Source organism: Notothenia rossii (genome assembly GCF_949606895.1).
Source record: "Notothenia rossii genome assembly, chromosome: 4".
NCBI lineage: Eukaryota > Metazoa > Chordata > Actinopteri > Perciformes > Nototheniidae > Notothenia > Notothenia rossii.
The window spans coordinates 63,800,444-63,823,154 of NC_136902.1; the positions used below are offsets into that span (position 1 = coordinate 63,800,444).

The 22,711-nt window shown below is 39.7% G+C and overlaps 1 protein-coding gene and 1 long non-coding RNA gene across 9 annotated transcripts in view; one reads left to right on the forward strand and one right to left on the reverse strand.

Annotated features, from left to right (window-relative positions):
* LOC307036328 overlaps positions 1-22,711 on the reverse strand; it is a 238,918-nt gene that overhangs the window by 88,285 nt on the left and 127,922 nt on the right. The window lies entirely within an intron of this gene.
* bcas3 (BCAS3 microtubule associated cell migration factor) overlaps positions 1-22,711 on the forward strand; it is a 363,412-nt gene that overhangs the window by 29,014 nt on the left and 311,687 nt on the right. For all 8 annotated transcript variants that reach the window (XR_013807330.1, XM_079676535.1, XM_079676538.1 and 5 more), the window contains exons 8-13: positions 5,774-5,881; positions 5,971-6,047; positions 8,004-8,080; positions 8,712-8,795; positions 12,707-12,877; positions 16,499-16,592. Coding sequence is in view for 7 of the 8 variants with exons in the window: in XM_079676535.1 (XP_079532661.1) it covers positions 5,774-5,881; positions 5,971-6,047; positions 8,004-8,080; positions 8,712-8,795; positions 12,707-12,877; positions 16,499-16,592 (611 nt within the window). In the remaining variant the exon portion in view is untranslated. The remainder of the gene's footprint in view (positions 1-5,773; positions 5,882-5,970; positions 6,048-8,003; positions 8,081-8,711; positions 8,796-12,706; positions 12,878-16,498; positions 16,593-22,711) is intronic.

Genomic DNA, 22,711 nt, shown 5'->3' on the forward strand with positions numbered 1-22,711 from the left:
TAATTACTTTCGTATTAATGCCTGCAGCTTGCCAAAATTACTATGGCTTCCTCCAGGAACCTATCAGGCTCTGAAGTGGCCAGTGTTTGTTTTGTAATGGGGGGGCTGCGTTTGAAGTGAGAAGAAAACAAAATAAATACCAAGAAGATGAAGCAAATTAATATTACAATACCGTTTTTCTTTCCCAGTTGCCATGGAGTTATAGATACAGAAGTAGTAAATGGCAGGTCTTTAAAACGCAAAGGAAACATCCAAATGGGAAGATAATACATGATGCCATGACAACAGAGACAACTCCATGTTCTGATAAAGTTAATGGTATAAAATATAACATTTCAAGAATAAAAAAACAGGTTCAGATTCTACAAAGTTTGATGGCACTGCAGGCTTCATTTGTTAACACAGTGTTTTTTATTTCTGCCATGAATGCGATTCTAGGGAGAACTGAGAAAAAGAACTGCAGGCCTATAAAATGTAAACTTGAGTAGTCTTAAATGTCTGGCTTCAGTATTTAAAAGCTCCCATCAGTTGAACCTAAGTTGAAACACCATTCCTCAGCAGTGTCCGGAGCTAGCGTATATCTTCCAAACCAACTTGTATTTGTTTAGCATTTTCACAGCGTGTAATCCTCATTCATATTAGGGAAGATTGTAAAACTTTGCAGTCGGAAATGTGATGACGTCCATAACTTGTAAATGAATTTATTTGCTTGCTTTTTATTTCCTCCTCAGGCTTCCATCTACCCTTTCCTCAGCCACATGAAATATTGTGGTTTTGATCCCTTGGTTAAGTTCACATTCATAAAATGATGTTTGCAGGTTCTCCAGAGGGAAAGTACTCTACGGAATAAGTACAGCATTGATGTGGAAATTAAAATAACAGATGTCAACATGTTGTATCTAGGAAGAAATACACAGACTAGATTCATTATAATGGCATAATAATAAGACATTTGCCCTCCATAATGGTCCTTAATGGACATTTTAAACAGCTGCATATCTAAAATTAAGACCTACACATGGTTGTAAAACTCACATTAAACTTTGTGTTGTTTGGAGTTTGTCCAAATCTGGTACAGGGCCGAAAGACCGAGTTTACTGTAAGGCCAATCCAAATGTAAATGGATTCAGCAGTTGTTCCTTCTGGTAGCTTTATACTGAGGAATTTAAAATGTGAACAATTCTAATTCGGAGCCCTTTTTGACGCCATACTACATACTGTGGCATATCGGTGGTCAGTCCACCACGTTTGTTCATACTGAATATCTCAACAAACATTAGATTGCCGCATATTTTATGCACAAACATATCTAATCCATGTCTAATCAATATTTACATTTTTGGGACAAAATCACTTATTATCTGTTGGATGGATTGGCTTAAACTAAGTATTGATCTTCATGGTCTCCCGAAGATACATTTAAAAAAACTGTTTTACTTGCTCAGAAGAATGATGCTGAAATGGTGCTGAAAATGGTAATCATTGTTTGACAGAAAAGCAGATACAAAAGACATACCCAATACTAGAGTTGCAAATGATAAAATATAGGGATGGGCAGTATTGTGTATTTTTGTAGTAGCCAATATCGATATCGATATATTATATATTTAAGCAATAGCTCACGACAGGCCGTGGTATATGGTCATTATATCACAGCTAAGGGCCGTGGTTCGGCCCGACGCGAAGCAGTTTGCTTTTCAGCCCAACGGTATACTGTTTTTCTCAGACGCGGAGGGATACTGACTTGTTGTGAAAAGTAACTTACAATTCTACCCGTGGTATACGCTCAGTATATCACGGCTAAGAACCAATCAGATTGCTTGATTTGACTTGTCCGTTTTATAATGTACTATACTAAATTGATATAGTTTGATGTTGTTTCTCATAACCAATTTCTGCTGTAAAGCAATGGTGGTTTCTGTATTGCCCACACTCACCATTGCATGCAACCTTGGCCCTACTCGCTCATTTTCCCTGGAGGGCAGAAGAGTGGGGGCCAGCCCTATAAATGTAAAAGTCTGTCACTGAGTGATGAAGATATGTTAAATCATTGGCTGTTGCTCTTTAAAAAAAGAATAGGCACAACTGTGTTTTTGCTGTCAACATCGCCTCCGCAATCTATAAGCTGATCCTGTTCCTCAAAACATACCCAGTTTTTGTTTTCTGTTTCTAGGCATACAACATGTTAATTTTCTTGTTTAGGTGGTTTGAATTAAAAGAAGTAGCTCAGTCTGTGGGGACTCAACTTGGGAATTGAAGGGTTGCCGGTTCAAGTACCAATCGGACAGAACGTACGGTGTGGACTTGTTCCCTAGTGAAGTGCCAGTTCAAATAGTGGGCCCTGCTGAAGTGTCTTAAAACCTCTTCTGACTCCATGTGTTTGTGCATTTGTGTATTCAGACGTAATGTGTATAGGTCCTAATCATGGACAGATGGAGCAATCTATAGACTCTACCTCCCTTGGTGGGTCCTCAGCAGGTCCTTAAGGGATCCCTTCTAGGTTTAGGTACCACTGATAATTGCTAATGAGTCAAAGCCAAAGTGTTAAGTCAGTTCTGACCCGGAGTTCTACCATCAGCCTAAATCCCATCTGTGTTTAACAGCCGTTTATATTTCAAAAAGACATATCACAACAAAGGGCCAGGTGTTCAAATTGTTACACAGTATTTAAAACATTCTAATGGGAGTATTAAACACTATCATTATGAGGACATTGCTATGTCTTCTGTCCATTTAACAAAAGAACAGCTGAACCTAATAGAATAATCTTTTTTTTTTCTCTGGGACAATGTTCTTCTATCATTTTAGCTTTTTGTGTATCTGGCGGGGACAATCCATTACTTCCTTAATTTCTAGAGTAGCTGCTTGTCCTATCAGAGGAAGTAAATGAGCCAAGCCTCCTTTCCACCAACTCCCTAATTTTGTATCCTTTCAGATCCAAGGGCCAATTTGAACAATAGTAATTGACACATTGATCTAATAGGGCCATCATAATAGGGCTGTTACTGAGCTGGGAAATGGTGCTCGGCGTCACCTTAACATGTGCAAGGACTGACATCCCTCCATGATCCATAATGATAATTGTGATTTAGCCTTGCTTTCAACCTACGCCCCAACGTCTCCGGCATCAGGAAATCTTATTACATCTGACCTTGTATTGCCTCCATTAGAACTGGGTCATTTTTTAAAATACTGCAAAAGCAAAACAATTGAACCCTGTGCCATTTTGATTCTATGATAGTGCGTGAATCAATTCCGGAGGCCCATTTTTCGGGATAGAGCTTAGAATTAGATTGATCGGACACTGATAATGCGGAAATCGATGATACAGCCTCCTGAAAGTAAATTATCGTCGGCTGAAAGTTTTGTATTAATCTTAATGTCTGTACTCCTGATTGATAATGGTAGCTGTGCTCGCAGCTCGGGGACCTTTGCAATGTTGACAGAGACGTTAAGCATGAGGACGAAAAATTAATCAGAACCTTTTTCTGTGGAACCTATTTTATATCATCCAGTTAACATTCAAATAAATAAAGGGACACACACACACACACACACACACACACACACACACACACACACACACACACACACAAACACACACACACACACACACACACACACACAAACATATACATTCACATTCCTAGCGTTTTGAGGGCTCACTCAGTTATGCTGCTGTCCAATATGACTTTTGTTGGTAAAGTCGATGCCAGCAACAGAACAAGAGGCGTACTTTGCTTGAGATGTGTTATGATGGTGAGGAACAACATGGTGGACAGGAGTGATCCAACAGCTTCTCTCAGGGGCATCATCTAGCTGGAGGTGTTTCTACTGATATCTGGAACCTGAATATGACTTTGAATTTGAATTTGTTCAGGTCAGAAGGGGAGACAAATCTAGTTCCCTCTTTTCTGATACTCCGGGGACTCATATTGATTTTTAAAAGCCATGAAAAAGAGCATTTTGATAATATGGGGATTTAGTAAATTACTAAACTCTAATTAAAAAAAGACTGGAAGACATTAGATGATAAATTACAGACCACGTAGAAACATCATGGAAACGTTTGGAAGAATTTAGGGGTGGAAGGAAGAGGAAACAAACTTTGGAAAGGCTGTTTAATCTATCACATGGGTCCTCAACAGGGGTCCCGTGGCCCCTAGGGGGTCTTCAGATACTGTTTGTGAATGTTAGGAAAATGTTAGCTTTTTGCAAGACACGTTTATGATGGAGCTATTCTTAAAACATTTCTATTTTAGCTAAAAGTTTATTATTCAGAGCTTTTCCCATTGGAACACTTCTGTCTGACAAAGGCATTATGTCAAACAAAAATGCAACCTCCCTGTTCTATTCAATACGATTATTGCATTGGTGCTGTGGGTTGGGGGTGTTGCACTTTAGGCATCTGGTGAAAAAATGAAGAAGCTGCTGTCATAATGAGTTGTAAGGCATGAGAAATGTGAAATGAGAAAAAGTGTTTTATTGGTCCGTATTGATCTACTTTGGAGGCTTTCATTGTCTTGAACTTGGTTTTACACAAAAAGCGACACAATTGGTTGTGTACAAAATGATTAAAGTGAGCTTAAGAGCACCGTTTTAATATAATTTACTTTCACACTTCTTCCACCTGGCCAATCCTATTGCAAAAATGTTTATTAATATAACACTTTCTCATGACTTAAAGGTCACCTATTGTGCAAAATCCACTTTTTCATGTCTTTTATACATAAACATGTGTCCCCTCTGTGTAAAGATATTCTGGAAGTTTCAGGAAAAAATATAAGCTCACTTTTTGTCCTGATCCATTTATATAAAAACCTGTCTGAAAATGAGCTGATCCGATTTTGGCCACTTTATGAATTCATAACGATGTTTTGGCTTGTGTAGCCATTAGCCAATCAGCAACCAAGGTAACCCCCCCCACCTTATCACTTGAGTCTCCTAGAGCACCATTGTGTTCTTTTTAACCAAATATCTCTCAGAGGGGCGTGGGGAGGGGCTCCTTATTTTCATCTGAAGTAACAGACAGAGAATCAGCACTTTGGAAACAGGGCTGAAACAGAGGGGATTATGAGATGCTGCAATGCATGATCTGTTGGGTATTTCGAGCCAAACACTTCAGAGACGTGTTTTGTATATATCTGAGACCTATAATATGTTGATGAAAAACAGTATAATAGGGGATCTTTAAATTAAAATGCAAAAGCAGCTCGGTTATACTCTGATATTTATTCTCAAACTGCCCTTTCGCGCCACTTTTTTGATTTGATTGTTTTTTCATTTCATTTGTAGATCAACATTCTCTTATTTACACAATACAATTATTGTTGTCCCAGAGATTAGACAGTATTGCCCTTGTATCTAACAATATTGTAGTATTCTATGCAAACAACAATTCAAATTTCAATTTCTAGATAATTGAAAATAGGTGATTTTTTTCCCTTCAACTACAAGGCTCTGATCTGAGCATATACAACCCTATATAAAAACAGACAGACATTTATATAAAAATACAAGTCAAGCTTGCAGTGATGGGAGTTCTATTTTAATCTGATGTGTCGCCAGATATGGTAGAAATGTATTATTAATAGAAAGATAGTCACATATGTAATTTTTGTTTGGAAGTGTATGGTATGATGAAAAGAAAATTAGGGTCATTGTGTGCTGGTTATCTTTCATCACTAGTGTATTTATCCTCCCTTGTAACCGTTTATTAACGGGACAAGTCAATTATTCGGAGACCGACTTAAGCATTTTCTTTTTTTTTCAGGACAAGCCCTCCCTACTGTTGCGTTGACCTGTATTCTCTACGGACGGGGGAAATGGTCAAATCAATTCAGTTCAAGACGCCCATCTATAATCTCAACTGCAACAAACAGTACGTCTGATTGTTAAATCAATACCCTGACATTTAAAATCAGCTTGTTTTTTTCTTTGTACGAATTGAATATTTTCTTCTATTTTAAGTATTCTTGTTGTGAGCCTTCAAGAGAAGATTGCTGCCTTTGACAGCTGCACCTTCACAAAGAAGTTCTTTGTAACAAGTAAGACATTCTTTTTAACTTCGAGTGTTTTTATATCCAACTATATAGAAGTGTTCTATGCTAACCAAAGTTTAGAAGCATCATTTAAAAAAAGTAATTTCGTTTTTGAGGAGCGTTTTTGTGTCTGCGGATGTTCAACCACACCCCAATGATGAATTATATACCCAGGAACCATCACAATGTCATCACATGTCAAATATTATTGTAGTGCCAATAGAAATGTATGTTTGTCGAATGTTGGTCCACATTGAACCCCAGTGTCCTGTACTGTATAAAGTAGCGAAAAGCAAACAACGCCAATCAATACCAGCATTACTCAACATGATCTGTGATTTGGCTTGAACTTGCTTATAATGTAACCAGCCCACTGCAGTGTGGTTCTTTTAAGCTTTGCTTGGTGACTCAACTACTTTTATCAAAACAAGATGTGAGGTCCTCCATTGAAACTCGAAACAGCTTACAACACAGCTCTTGCATCTTCCTGGCTGTTCCTGCCATGTCCGCTCGAGGAGGCTGCGAAGGAAAGGCCAGACTGTATTACAAGGCCATTGCCGTCCACTTAAGTCATTGACTGTAGTAAACTGACCTTACTGGCTGCCTTTAATGTGTCTCCTCTTTGTCTGCCTGCCTTCCTTATCAGTGTCTGAGCCACAGGAAACCAAACATGCTCAATAGTTATTAATCGCTTCTGAATGCAGGGGCCTCCTCTCCATAACGTTGTTTGGTCTGTTTGACCCGTAAAAACAGTACACAAATGGTACTTTGATCAGCCATTCCTGTCTGTTTTTTCTCCAGGGATTTGGTGGTGGACAAGTCCTGTTGTTCCGAGCACACAAGGCTTATCCTGTGGTGTGTGTGAGCTGTCCCTTTCTTTTTCTTTTGAGTCCACCCATCATGTCTGTTTCTTCTTCCCGCTTACCCCCCTGCTCTCCTTCCAGGATGTGAAACACGTTATCTCACCGCCTGTGCTCCCCTCGGCCTTGGAGAGGCACAAAAGGCTTCTTTGGCGTTAGCAGCAGTCCTTGTGGCTAACCTCAACACACTTTTCCCCAACCGAACCCTTTCCCAACACAGCGCGCTAAATTGCTGACTCTACCTCATCTGCTCCCAGAGCACAGTAATTACCAGCAAACCATTTTCCCCACACCTCCACGCACTTACATTAGATATTCATGTCTGTGTGTTTTCGTCACAGTGGGAGCAATCAAAATGTTTGGCCCTGTCTGTATCTGCTTGCATTGAAATAAGATATATTATTTTAAACAATAATCTTTTCAGTTGTTAAGAAGCAGATGTTTGCCTTCTTTTGGTTGATTCTATAATGCAGCAGAAGTGATAGATATCTTGATAGTTTGAGCTCAGCAATCCACACTGCGTTTTTTCAAAATGTATTGAGTGGTAAAAAAAACAAGAAAGAAATATAAAGTTGTTATAACGTCCAATACATTGAAATGTTAGGATTATTTCTGGCTATTTATATTTATGCTGACACACACACGCACGCACGCATCCTAACATTTAAATGTATTGGACGTTATAACAACTTTATATTTCTTTCTTGTTGTATCCACAGGGGTTTATTGTTAGTCTTTTAGCAGAGGAGCCATCCTCAATTTATTGGGTACCACACCACAGTCTCCATTAGGTCATGCTGTTCAAACACACACGACCACTGACACGTCACCCCTCCACTTTCATACACACACACACACACACACACACACACACACACACACACACACACACACACACACACACACACACACACACACACACACACACACACACACACACACACACACACACACACACACACACACACACACACACACACACAAAACATTAATGTGTTCTTCCAAACGTCATGCGTTTATTTACTAAAATGTAATTTTGTATGATGTACTAAGCATTGGTTCCCCTTGTAGTACGGCAATGTCAATCTTTCTGTCTTTTCAGGCTGCTACCCCTGTCCAGGCCCCAGCATAAATCCAATAGCTTTGGGAAGCCGCTGGCTAGCCTACGCTGAGAATAAGGTAATCTAAACACACACACACACACACACACACACACACACACACACACACACACACACACACACACACACACACACACACACACACACACACACACATGCACTGTGGAAGTGCCTTATCAGAAAAGCGACATATTTACAATCCAAAAAATGCATTTTATCTGCCTCTCTAATCTTTGTGGATAAACAACTCATTCCAAAAAGAGTCCATGAGAGATGATAACATTTTGAAAATCAACAGATGCAAAGGAGTCCTGATCTCTTCCGCGTAATGGGATTGTTAAGTACTTAAAAAAACTAGAATGCCTTAGTGCACAGTCTGTAATACAGAGAATGCATAATAGTGTTTTGGTGCTGGCCCACTCAAGTAATTGACAGCAGGGGCCACCGTTTGTGTGACTGCCTAAGGATTTCCAGAAATGACAAATCTTTTGGAGCAGTCAAAGTAATACTGGTATGGAGCCACTTCAGTGATATTAAATTAAATCAGTTCAGATTGGGTTTTTTGGTTGGGTAATGTTTCTTTTAAAGCAAAACCAATTTCCTGAGTTAATTTCCCCACATTTTTTATTTTCTTACATTTTCGGTAGACTTATTCTATTTATCTGTAAATTGTTCGATTTCTTTTGCAGTTGATCCGGTGTCACCAGTCCCGTGGAGGAGCGTGCGGTGACAATGCACAGTCCTATACAGCTACAGTTATCAATGCTGCTAAAGTGAGTAACATTACCTACAGAGTTTCATTTCAGCACACAGGTACACAAGTCTTATACAATAAATAAAATATTTTTTATTATTTTGTAATGGATTCTTATTAAATTAATGTATTCTAATTAAATTACATATTTTAAAATGTATTCTTATATTTTAACTTCGGGGCAGTTTCATGTTTATGTCTTGGATTTTCTTTTATTTTTTATTAGCATTTTAGTATTTGGTAACAGTTTATACATAACACAATGAGATACAGTAAAAACTAAAATACGTGAAACAACTAATTAACAATCCATGAATCAGAAAAAGAGAAAAAAAGACAGAAACAGAAAAAAAAGAAAACTGATAAAAAATACATTTAATGTTATACCTTACAAATAACGGATTTAATTAACGGTCATTAATAACGTTTTGTCTTTTATATATCACTAATTGTCCCCATCTTTCTTAAAAGATATGAACGTGATTTATTTTTCTCTCTCTCATTTTTGCCATTCCCTACATTTGATCTACTAGATTCTCATTTTACTACGTTTTTTGGTCATTTTTGAAAGAGCATTATTTTGAAAATCTGAGAACAAGGATTTCACTGCCAACGCATGCTTCAATATAATTGTTCTGCATATGGAAATGAAAGAAACTGAAGCAACCGCAACATGTTCGTAACCCTTGTCATCGCCATTTACATTCAAAATGTTGGCATTTTCCCTGGATATCGTATACAATTTCAGGGCAAACATGGAGTTGGAAGCAAAACAGTCTGACACACACTTGTTATACTAAAATTCGACACTAAAAGAAACCTACAATGTTTTTTTTTTACTACTAATCCATCTTCATTGAAATGTATCCTTAAGAAAATCAGAACCACTGTCTTCTAACTGGTTTGCTTTATTCTTAAAAGTTTGAAAATAAGTGTATATGTTCAGACTTTGGCTATAATCTGTCTACAGGTCCTTTGGTCCGTCTTAAAAGCCTTTGCGCAGATACAACAGCACATAATACAGTATTTCTAGCTCCGCCTACGCCATCTGTAAATGTACTGAGATTGGATCCACCTGGCCCGCCTGGCTGACTAGTGCCGAGCTTATGAGACACTTCATCAACCTGCCTATCTGTGTTTCCCAGTGGAATCTGTTTCCCTCCAATGGTCTTGTTTCACTCATCTCAACACGGCAGTGACTCTTATGCCGCATTCCCATTGCATGGTTTCGGCTCGAATCAACTCACTTTTAGTACCGGGCCCTGTTCTCAGTTTCATTTTCCACAATGGATATAGGCGTGATTCTCAGATAATGGCCCAAGTGACGCCTGGGTATAACTTTGGTTGTAGCATTTTCAACGCTACATTGGCTGAATATTGGCAACCAATCTGGGAACAGTCTGGACTTTGTTAATTGTATGGCTAAGCGTACGACTTAGGCGCCGGCCCCACGAGGACGCATACGGTAGTTTCCGTTACATTTTAGTGTCATATAGACCGTTCGGCCACACTAGGACGACAGAATATGACAGTAAACAACTACGGTAACGATAACGGGTCCCAAGGTGGATAGAACGGCATACGCAACGCTCTGGAGGGTCCAACGGCTCCGTTATTACGCCCTATACGATCATTTTCTGATAATGATGACGCAATAGCCCCACCTCTGCTGCTCACCCCCGCGTCAAAGTAAACTGCACACTGAATCCAGATTATTTATCTTTCTCTCGATATGGACATAAACGCGAGTGAAGTCTAATCTGACAGGACGGAGACACGCAGCTCTGCTCACCTGCAGCTCCTCCCGCTGTGATGCAGCGGTGAACGGAGCAAAACACACACTTCAAGTCAGATCATCTCCCTTAGCTATTTTAATTACCTCTCAAACTACCTAAACTAGTTATAAATATGTTTATTTTTACTGTCGGGTCACTCATTACTGGATCAGCTGCTGCATGAGACAGACAGTGACACTGTCAGAAGAGAGGGGGGAGGCTTTTTTGTTTTAAAGCTCAATAAATAACAAAGAAGACCTTTGACCGGCACTTTTATAATTTTGTCTGGAAGATTTAAACTTTAATACACGTTGACCGGCGAAAAACTCTGGCCGGTTCCCTCGGCCCCCACTGCGGAGAATAAACAGAAGGGCAACCATGACAACCATGCTTCATCGCTGCTTTTGTAGAGGAAGTTACAGCTTTTCCAGCGGTTGGAGCTAAATGGAGCTGTCTCGTGTGAACAGATTGCGTGTGGACAGTCTATGGTGTGGACGGAAGCCTTTTTTGCGTTTGCGTATGCGTTTTACCGTATACGTCCCCGTGGGGCCGGGGCCTTAGTTTTACAGATTGACATTTTCAAAAGTGTGTGGTTAGTGAATAGTCGGCTATGGCTATTAACAGTAGCCTGGTGGTTTTGAGCAAGATATGTTACGCTGATGTTGATTCTCTCTAGCCAATCAGCGGTCTACAGTTAGTGAACTTCACCTTCTAATATCAGCTTGTAACTGCTACCAAAAGAGCAAGTCATGCAGTGAAAATGTGGCGCAATGTATTAAAGTGTATGTAAGTTGCTTGGACGTCAGCTTAATACCGTGATATAATAATGTAATAAAGAAGACCACTGTGTTGCTAACAGGTTAGTCTAATTGTTAGCGGTAGACAATGGTTGGGGGGTATTTATATTCAGACAGTAAGTCTGCTTGCCCACCCTCTCCTCATTTAGGACCATATATCTCAATAAGGATGACAAGGTATCTCCTGCTGGCTTGTGGCGCGACACGCTGGCTCTTAGTGCTGACGTCCAGAGACAGGAAAACACGGGGGGTGGGTAGCATTAAAGAGTAATGGCTTTTGTTTATAAGAAAGATACAATTGAGAGTGCGGCCAGTTGGACTGCTTGTTCTAAATGTGCCCTCTTTAATTTGTGTATCACATCAATGCTGTTGCCTGGCTCTCCTGGGTGTATGAGAGAGAAAGACCTTTCACATAAATTGGATTGTAATTTGTTTAGATGGCGACTTCAGGCCGTAGCTGTGTGTTTGTGTGTGTGTGATTGTTCATGTGTTTTTGTCAGCCATCAAATAAGAAATGCCCCCAGACCCTTCCCCCCCTCCACTGGAAGATCAATAGCCCCTGTTTGGACTACCACTAAGAACTCCTCAACTGCAGTGATTAGAAAACACATTAGTGTTGATCAATTAGGAGCCAAACGTCCCACTTAATAATTGATGGCTCCTCTTGCATTTTACACACACACGCACACGCACACGCACACGCACACGCACACACAAACAGAAAAGGACAGGCCAAGTGGCAAAGACAGACAGTGGGTGATCCTCAGACCCAACAAAAGCAAGGCGCCATGCTGTATTGACAGGGCCGCCTGGTCTGAATGCCTGATTAGGCTCTCCGGGGCCCCTTTGGCGCTTACACACACACATACACACGGTCACACACATTGGACTCCATTAGACAAGACAGTGTAGTAGGTGAGATAGACTCCACTTAAGCAGCACTATCCATTTCCCTCAATCGAGCCACAGAGGTGTGTTTGAGCCAGACACCCTGGCTGGGCCTTAAGCGGACACAGAGGAGCCTTACTAACACACACACACACACACACACACACACACACACACACACACACACACACACACACACACACACACACACACACACACACACACACACACACACACACACACACACACACACACACACACACACACACACACACACACACACACACACACACACACACACACACAGGATTGCACATTCACTTGGCAGCTCATTTTTTATTGCACCCAAAGCTTTCAAACTAAGTGACCTCCAAAATACAATTTATAACATGTGTTCCGAATATTTAATATGTGACATTAGGTTTTAGATTTAGATTTGTAAGCCTCCATACTTTTTTTTTTTCTTTCAGACTTTAAAGACAGGCCTGACAATGGTGGGTAAAGTTGTCACGCAGTTGGCAGGCACCATTCCAGCAGGTACTCCGGATGAGGAGGGCACACCTCACAGTGTGATCCGCCGCAGCCCCCACAACCCAGGGGTGGTCACCATCGTTGACACACATAGTGTTGGCGAAGGACAGGTCAGTCAAGTGTTTCGGCTTTCCTTTGGTATTGTATAATTTAATAATACTGGTACTTTTCACCGTGATTTTGTTGGTTGAATTGTCATTGACACTTTATAATTTCGTACTGTCAAAAATACAACATTTTTATCACTATTGACACGGCCAATGAACTATATCAAAAGTCTCTTCCACATCAGGTAAAACTGCCAGATTTGGTATTTCATTTTGTCTCTGTGATGTCAACAGTGATGTCCAGAGGCCTAATGTAATCAGGTTTTCCGTCAGTCTGTCCCATTCTCTTGAATACGATATTTCAGGAACGCCTTCAGGGAATTTGTCAATATTCCGCACAGACGTCAATTTAGAATCATGGACCATGTGTTTAGATTTTGGTGTTCAAAGGTCCAGGAATGTGACCTGACATCTGTCCCAGTCTTATGAACCATATTTTAGAAACACCCTAAGGGAACATAATCAAATAAAATCTGTGTTAAGAAGACAAATTAGCCAGTATTGATGATACATATACATATAGATCAAGATACACCAAAACACGCATAACATAAACAAAAGCTATGATTGAAATATATTGATTTCTAAACCAATCCTGAGTAACAAATTATTGTTGTTTAAAAAATTAAAATTATCTTGGGTTCTGTGCATTATTCAATGTTATTTTGACCTCCATAAAAAAAAAGTTGTAATTGTAACAGAGGTTTAGAGTATAAAACACAAATGTTTATATTACATTAAACTGATTCTTTTTTGTTTGTTTTTTTCGTTTTTTTCCGGAACTAACACACGCATAACCAAAACTAAATTGGCACCAATTTTGTATTGGCTATTTGCCTCTTGGATGTTGTAATGTGTGACCCTGGTAAACATGACTTTGGCCGCTGCGGGTTTATTTGAAACAGGAAATCCAAGGTTTGGCTTTTTTTTGTGGCTTGGACCCTTAGGTTTAGGTGAATGGGTCCATTCACCTAAACCCGCACAACTTGATGAAAGGCGTGACTTATATTTGCTGCATGTAAACACTCTGTTGGTCTGTATATATACTTTTCACCTCAAAATTGCAAGTAGTGAATAGAGGAGAGTTAAATTACCTAAAACAATGTTATATACAGGGTCCAGTCTTTGTTCTTTGAAATCAAAATGTTTAACTCTTTGGATTAACATTATATATTAATGCCATTGACATTTGACCAATATGGCAAAAAGCTACCAACATTTTAAGAACATAATAGTTATAATGTAAACGTAATATTGTAATTATTTTATTAAAAAGTATTTTCTCTCAGCATAATGTTTGATAAAAGTATCAAATATCTAATCACATTTTTCTCAGATTGGTTGATGCTGGTTATTTCTCAATTTTTTTTGCAAAGTGGTAAACTGTAATCTACAAAAAAGGCAGGTTATCTCCATTTGGATGTATGGCCCTTAAACATCCTTCTGCACAGACCCAACGAGGTACATATACCAGGATAAAGAGAGTGTACACACTAAAATTTAGATCCAACCCATGTTATGGTTAGAACCAGTCCAGTAACCTTTAACAGGATCTCGTTTTAACATCTAAAGACATGCTAAAAGCTTGTATCCACTTTACCGTGATTAATCACACTGCAGTAGCTGTCATGTTTTAATGAGGTGTGTAAGCATACACAGTACAGTTTGTCAGTGATGTGGTCACCAAACACACATTTACTGCTTATTCCTTCTCTCTTACACATCGACTGTGGCCCCGCTGTAGTCATGGAGTGTGTTGTCTTATAAGCTGAACCTAAGCCTTCAGAAGCAGGCCTGCACTTTGTCAGCAGACGACACACCGTAACCGTACACTGGCCATAAACACTGACTGGGCCTGGCTAGCACGGAGGGGAAAGCTTCAAGCGGAAGAGAAATGTACAGTAGAGGGAGAGGAATCAGAGAGTGGGCTGGCAATGGAGAGTGAATGAAGATTGGGGTTGGGGTGTGATAGTTGGAGAAATGGTAAAAGGCAGGAATATAATAGAGATTGGTTGCTGTCAGTGTGGCAGTCCAGGCTATTCTCATGTCTTTCAGGCTTTAAAATGCCACTTTTGTAATAGCAGAATCATAAACCGTTTTCAATTAAGGTGGTTCCAGGGCCTGTTCCTAGCCGATTCTGATTGTCTTTCGTGCTACCACTTGAGTAGCCCTGGTTATCAGCTCCACAAATTAGATCAACTCCGGCCTAAACTATCTTCTTGGCCAACACCAAGAACCAAGAGCAGCGTATGTCGGAAGCTCACGTCCAAGGCTTGGGCAAGGTTAGCCTATCAGATCAAATGTCATGGCGAGTACTGCAAAGAGTAGAAAGTTGTTACAGGAGCCAATTGCGAACAATTTTTTTGCGTTTCCACTTGAGTAGCCCTGGTTCACCGTCCCCTGAAATTGGTTCAACTCGGGGCCCCAACTATCTTTTCTGCCAACACCAAGAACCAAGAGTATGTTGGAGGCTCACGTACGAGGCTAGGGCAAGATTAGACTGAAAAATAATAGTCCATGGAGAGTACCTCAAAGAGTTAGAAAGTGTTACAGTAGCAGTAGCACAGAGAACGCAAACAGGTCAAAACGCATCCACACACACACATATATAAACATCATGAGACATTAACCAGGCATATGTACGACATAATCATTACTTTTCACCATACTTTTAATCACCACCTGTTTTCTGTCATTGGCCTTTTTGAACTGCAACATACCACCCTGCTTATATATATATGCATATATATAAGCCATTTTTCAGTTTTTTTTAATATACCAGCTGTCGGCTGTAATCAATTCATACACAGGTTGTTTTGTTGGTTTGCAGTTGGTTCAACCAAATTAGCACCAGCACAGGACAAGAACAAAACTCAGTTCAGTGAGAAATTGCTGAAACAGGCACAAACACTCTCCGATTCGTCATGTTTCTCTGGTGGACCCTCTATTGTATTGGTATTGTCTACCTGAATTGTTATAAAAGTATCCCGTTCTTTCTTCCTTTCTGTCTTCCTTCCTTTTTTATCTTGCTTGCTTGTCTGAGACCAAGCCCTAAAGAGACTCATTCTTGTTTGGTCCAGTTTCCTATTTAAAATGCTCAGCCGTCCTCCATAACATTGTTTATGCAACACTGGGTCCAGGTTTAACCTTGTGTATATGCTTTCTCTGAAACAGGCACAAAATAATACACAAATGAGAAAATCGAATTTGTCCAAACTCTTGTCTCTGTTTTACCCGGTTCACACTGGTTTTAGTACAGCCTCTTAATGAAGCATTAATAATCAAAAAATAGCTCAGCTTTTGATGATTCCTAATTCCTTTCATGCAGCACAAAGAAACATATTTGAAAAAAGTGCGTATTTGTCTTTTGCCTTTGTTTCTTACAAAGGTAATATGCTAATTATTTTCTATCCACAAGAGGGCAATGACTCATTCAGAAAGGAGTTTAACTTTCAGCTATTTCACCAAAGGGTGATGTCAAAGAACACTGCTGAGGGTGGTGGTGATATCAGAATAAACTCAAATGTGAAGATAAATCCTTGGGTAGGGGAAAGTCCCATTTTGGGTTGAATGTTCTTATTGTTTGAAAAAGAGTTTCAGTGTGTTTTTCTGTATTTACTTCAGGTCTTGGTGAGTGAGGAGTCGGACGGAGAGGGAGTGGTGGCTCACTTCCCAGCTCATGACAAACCCATATCCTGCATGCAATTCAACCCCAGTGGTAAGACACACTCACACACACGCACACATTTATTTCTGAGGAAGGACTCTTTACAAGTTCAGAGAAGGCAGGAGAGGAATTACGCTTCCATTTAAGTGTAAAATGATGTTTGTTTGATTCACATGAGTCTTTATCTAGTCTCCTAAGTGGTCCTGAACTAGCCAACTCGCACATATGTATTCATCTGGGTGTATTCATACTCTATTATTCACAATGAACATGCATTTAGCCTGAGTTCCCCCAACTTATCCCTTTGCACAAACCTTAAAGGGGCCATTTGATCATTTTCAGGTTCCTATTTGTACTTAGTGCATCTACTGTGACATGTTTACATGTTTTACAGTGCTTAATTTGTGTTCACCCTCCGTCTGAAACCAGAGCCCAGTCTGCTCTGATTGGTTAGCTGGCCGGCTCTGTTGTGATTGGTCAACCGCTTAGAGATGTCCGCTCTCTTAGCATATCACATACAATGTGTTGGAGCGCTAGCCAATAGAAGTGGCACTTTTACATAGTTACTGTATGTCACTATGTTACGGAAGTAAACAAAGGAGTCTAATGGAGGCGTTTCAGGAACGGGGGGGGCCCGGGGAGGGTGTGGACGAGGAACTTTTAGATTTGTTGCCTTTTTAAACCATTTACATGCACACACAAACATATAACACACCACAGAAAAGGGTAAACCCCCAAAAGCCTAATAGGGACTCTTTAAGGTTAGGTTTCTTAATTCAGCACAAAGCAAAAGTAAGATGACTTTTCTTTTTTTACTTTATGCCGTTGGAATCTACAAGTTCATGAATCAGTGTCTGAAGGCAGCTTTAATGTTTACATTTTAGACTCACCTCTCATCATAGTATTTTACTCTAACATTTGCCTTAATAAAAGCTATCTTGTAAAACTATGTGAATGTTCCTGTTACTCCTTTGGTGTGTATGCGTGTATGCTTGTGTGCGTGTGTGTTTGTGTGTTCATGTATTTTATGCTCTGTGCTGTGTGTGTATGTGCTGTTAATAATGGAGCTGACGAGAGATGGCTCTCACTCCTTGACCTCCAAGCCCCAAAAATCCTTCGAGGATTATTGCTAAACTCTGCAGCTCTTTATGAAAAGGAACAGGATGATATTGCAGACAAATTAAGACAGGACATGTTAGTCCTTTCAGCAGGAAGTAAACATGATATCTACAAAAAAGCCAAAACATTGCTTAATAAAAAAGAAAAAACCTAGTGCTAAACATTCAAAAAACTGATTGTGATATGAACAGCTGTGGAATGTGCCACTCAACCTTTATGCTTTATACCTCCCCCTTTCATAGCTGTCACTAAAATAAAGGCACTTAAAAAAAAAAAAAAAACGTACAAAAATAATTAAAGCCAAAAAGTCGTAGGAAACATTTAAAAAGAAAACAGTGAAAGTAGAAACCATCAAAACAGCATACAATGATTAAACATTTTAACTTAGAGTAAATCATTCTTGATTCCAATCATTTATCAGTGAGTTAGTGTATTTACATATGTTCTCTATATAGTATTACAAGCTCTACTGAACATGACTCTGTCTTTTCTGGTTGCAAGGCCAGCATCAATAGCAACTGTAATTTTGTCCACAATATGAATATATAACCACAAAACTAGGGTTAGGTTTAGTCCATTTAAAAAGTGCTGGTGAAAGTATTTAGGGAGTGTGCCGTCGAAGATGATGTCATGGCTGTTTCATGCAGCATCGTTACACTGATCAGCTGAGAATCCGGCAAAAAAAGCACCTATTACCAAGAGTGTTGAGTTAAGCAGAGGCGTAACATGCATTAGTAACTTGCTTAATGTGTGTGTTTGGAATCAGTAATATTTGAATCTGTAGGTCCTTGCCCTTTATTGCCAGTGGGGTCTAGTGTGTCCCCTTTTAGCTTCTAAGTTTTGCTGTAGTTGAGGTTTTTAATGAGAGATATGAGCTTCCAAATCATCAATTTTTCTAGTCACTATGCTATGCCATGTTTTGGAAGTGTCTTAAGTCAGCTTTCATTAAATGTTCCCAGAAATATTTCTGTCTCTTTTTTCAACTTTCTTTCCTTTATATCCAAGCTAGTTGTCAACAGAAGTGTACTTTTAAGATTGCACATGTGGCAGTTAGTTTCCATGTACTTGTTAAAGCTGACAGTTCCCCATGACCCTTTCTACAAGGCAACTCAAACTTAAAACTCTATACAATTATCATCTTTCTGACTCATTGTACTGAGCTAAATCTAAACGGCTACATAACTACTGAAAACAGAACCAAAAATGAAGCCAAAAAAGACAACATATCCCCTGAATTTATATGTATTTTTGGCGTGTAATACGATTAGGAAAGGCTACTCTTTTAACTCTTCAAATGGCAGGACTTCTTCAATCAGTATTTATTCTTCTATTCATTTTCAACTCTGAGCTGCCAGCTTGCGATTGTCCCATAATTAGAGGCCTCCTGATTTGATCCGAGCCCAAATCCTGAGCGACGGGTTCATTGGTCTGGCTCCTATTGAAATCTTTCCAAGAAGTTTGGGGAAGTTGCTTTTACAGTGGTCAAGCAAAACATGGCAGAAACAAGAAAGATAGACTTAGCAGGAAACAATGATATGACTCAAACTGCGCCTGGAAAGCCCTGAAGCTCTGGCCGGGAAGAGTTATGTATAAAACCCCAGTGGCTTCTGTGTGTTGGAAGCTCTACAGAGGGCGGACTGGAGGCCGCCAGCTCTTGGTGTGGCGGCTGGCGCTATGCGGCACTTCGGTGGATCTGTGGATCTATTCCTAGTGGTTTAATTAGAGGGAAGCAGATGAAGTGCAGTGGCGAAGCGCTCTCTTTAACGGCTGCAATATGTGTGCGCTTGTTTTCTTTCACATCTCGTCCTCTTCACCCGTCTTTAATGATCCTTGACTTGATTATTAGGTACGATGCCAAGGTCAAAATACACTCATGTTTTCATGGCAGAGTTATTGTCCAACAACGTGTGCATTACTTTTGAGTAGGACTGGCACTAGATGGAGTGATTGATCCAGCAACCATGCAAGTCACCTACCCCTTTATTCTCTCTATGTTTGTAGTCATACTCAGTTGGATCAAGTGCAGTTTCAAAATTAAAAATATTTATTATTGAGTCCCAATTTTCAATGATCTTATTTAAGAGGGTTGACATATTTTTGCAAGAAGAAGACCCTTGTAAATTCAGTTGACTCAGTTGTTATTACACACAGTACTATACACACACAAAGGACATATACACAGTAGGTCTGAATACATATACATAAATAAGTATATGTTATATTCTGCTATATTGAGAGAAGTCGCAGCAAACAGGTTGCCAGTTTGTCCGCCTCTCCCGTTGCCAGTCCACACTCCATATTATTTTGGTCCGATCAGGACTTGAACCAGTGACCCTTTGGGTTCCTAAGCCAAGTCCGTATAGCCTGAGCTACATCTGCCCAAATACAATTACATATAATTCTATATAATGGTCATTATACATAGTACAGAGACAACAAAATGCATCAAATCAGATGTGCAAAAAGCAGTAAAGTTTATATAAAAGCCATTTTAAGTCAGAATAAGAGCAACAGTTCAATTGTTGTCACATTTACGTAAACATAATGCATATTTGAGAAGGATTTAACAGGCAAAGTAACTTGGAGTTATTTGGTAAACTCCAATAGATCTTGAATAAGTGAATTGAAGTAAATAGTACAATGTAGAAGTATAAAATATTACATTTACCCAAATAATGTGAGCTCTATTTTGTGTAGCCTTGAAATATTATGAATATGGAAGTTTTCTGAATACCAATCAAATTGATGGCAGATGTATCAAGACCGAATGTCTCCCCACACAGAACTGCCCCCTTAACCATATCCCTGGTTTAGTATCAGGACGGTCTAATGAATAGCCTGGCCTGCAGAGGCTGACCATTGAGGCAGCTGTGCCGTGAAGCCAGCTCTCCACGGTGTAATAACTCTCTCTCTCCATTCTACTGATGTGTGAAAGAAACCAGTCCGTCGCCGAAAAACCCCCGTACCCACACGCACATGTTGAACACAAGGGGAATTCCCGCACACAAGCAGCTCCCCTCGGCCACACGTTTATAGCCACACGTTGAGCATGGATTGAGTTGTGTCTCCAAACCAATGTAGTAATTAGCAATCACAGCCTGCTCTGATGTGATTTACAACAGCCACTCAGCACGGCTCTTTGTCGTGCGTCTTTCACTATAAGTAGTAAGTGTAAACATTGTAATGTTTGTGAATATAATAATATATATTATATATATATAATATGAATTTAAGAGTGATCCTAATGTCTACCCTTGAGTGTCAAAGCTAGGTTTGTTGGGACCTCAGTTATGTTTTCTGATTTCAAATTTTCACAGAACTATTCTGCCCTGTTTATGCTAGCAGAGGCAGAAGGTCCATCCAAAAATGTACTTGAAAGCCATGTATTGAAACACAAGACGTAATTAACGTACGCAGATCATCGTTTGCTCTATGGCTGTCAGACTGAGCGCTTTTAACTAACTAACTTGTTTATACAAAGTATGAGAGGAAGAATCTTTAGGTTGGTGTTCATGGTGAAAAAACAATGTCAAACAAATATGAAGTAGCCCAAATAGATCGCTGTAAGAAGGTTATCCAGTGCTTTTCTGCCACAAAAAGACGCTATTTAGACACAGGGCTTTACACGGTCAAAACTAAATATGTACGCCAATGACCGTGACTCCTGTGGAAAGCTTGGCCGAAAAAGATTCACCCCAGCCACCCCCTTGCCAGACACCCACTAACACCCCAGACACCTCAGCAGTGTGGAGTCATCGGCAGCCCACGCAATGTGGTAACACACAAGTCATGTAGTTATGTATGTAGGTGGGTGGCTTGGAAATGGGGTGAGTTTTTTTTCTCAAGAATTTAGTCCTTGTTTGTCTGTTCTGACAACAGTGTCCAAGGAATTACAGTGATGAGTGACCCGGATGGAAAATCAATAAATGTAACTTTTTTATTTTTCTATTTCATGTATTAGCTCAATAAGAAAGCAACTTGTAAAGACCGACATCTTGCAATGTTTATTATGCCCCACAACAAAACTATTTGATGGAATGAATAACTTGATGCCATGCCATTCTTAAACAGAAGTATTTACTGGCAGCACCTTTGTCTACATTTGAAGGGCTGCATTTATTTGTCCGTCCAAACCAAAGCCCTGACTTTTATTAGAGAATCAACTTTTCTTTGATTTATTTTTTCATGTTATTTTAGCGGACACTTTTATCCAAAGCAACTTACATACACTGCACTACCTTAGATTAGTTTACGGGAGTGTTTTAGGGTTACGTGTCCGGACACTTAAATGTGCAGTGCGGTCAAACGAAGGTTCTGGGTTCTATCTCATCCCTAACTTTTTGATGTGTCCTTAGAAAACCCCGAGTTGTCTGTGCGTTAATGTGTGAGAATGTTAGTTACCTTGAGCCAGTGGCACGTTACGGAATGGATTATGTAAAGTGCTTTGAGGGGTTCAACATATTGACTGGGGATGGAAGCACTGACCCTCTCATTGGGTGGTGTTGCCCATTTTACCCCCTGAGCAACAGCTATCCTATAAACATATTTTTGCAACAAAAGATATTGCATGCTTTTGAGGATTCCAATTTATTTCAAAACAAACCCAAAAAAGGGTGTTTTGCACAACTTTAAATTAGTCCAACTTAACATCCATGTTGTCCCACACTTGTTGTATTGCTGTCACACACACAGCTCTCCAGTAAATCAATGGACAATCCAAGCATTGTGACATCTTACCTAAGAGTAGTGGTTGTACATTTTTAAAGGGATTTGATTCGTTAACAGAGCAGAACAGAACCCTGAAAATGTTTAAAAAGAGACTGTGTTAATGCAAGGGGCTTACCTCTCAAGCCTCACTGTCTGCCTGTTTGCTCAGAAGAGGGATTAAGGGCTGATCACAGGCCCTAATTCTTTATCAGTAGATTGTGGACAGGAGCAATTTGTTTTGGGGCTTTTTAAACATGACATCAAAAGAGCCCTAGTGTCAAAGGTCTTTCTAAGCTGCTGTGAGAACATGTTTGTTCCATGGTGAAAAACTACAGGAATAAAAA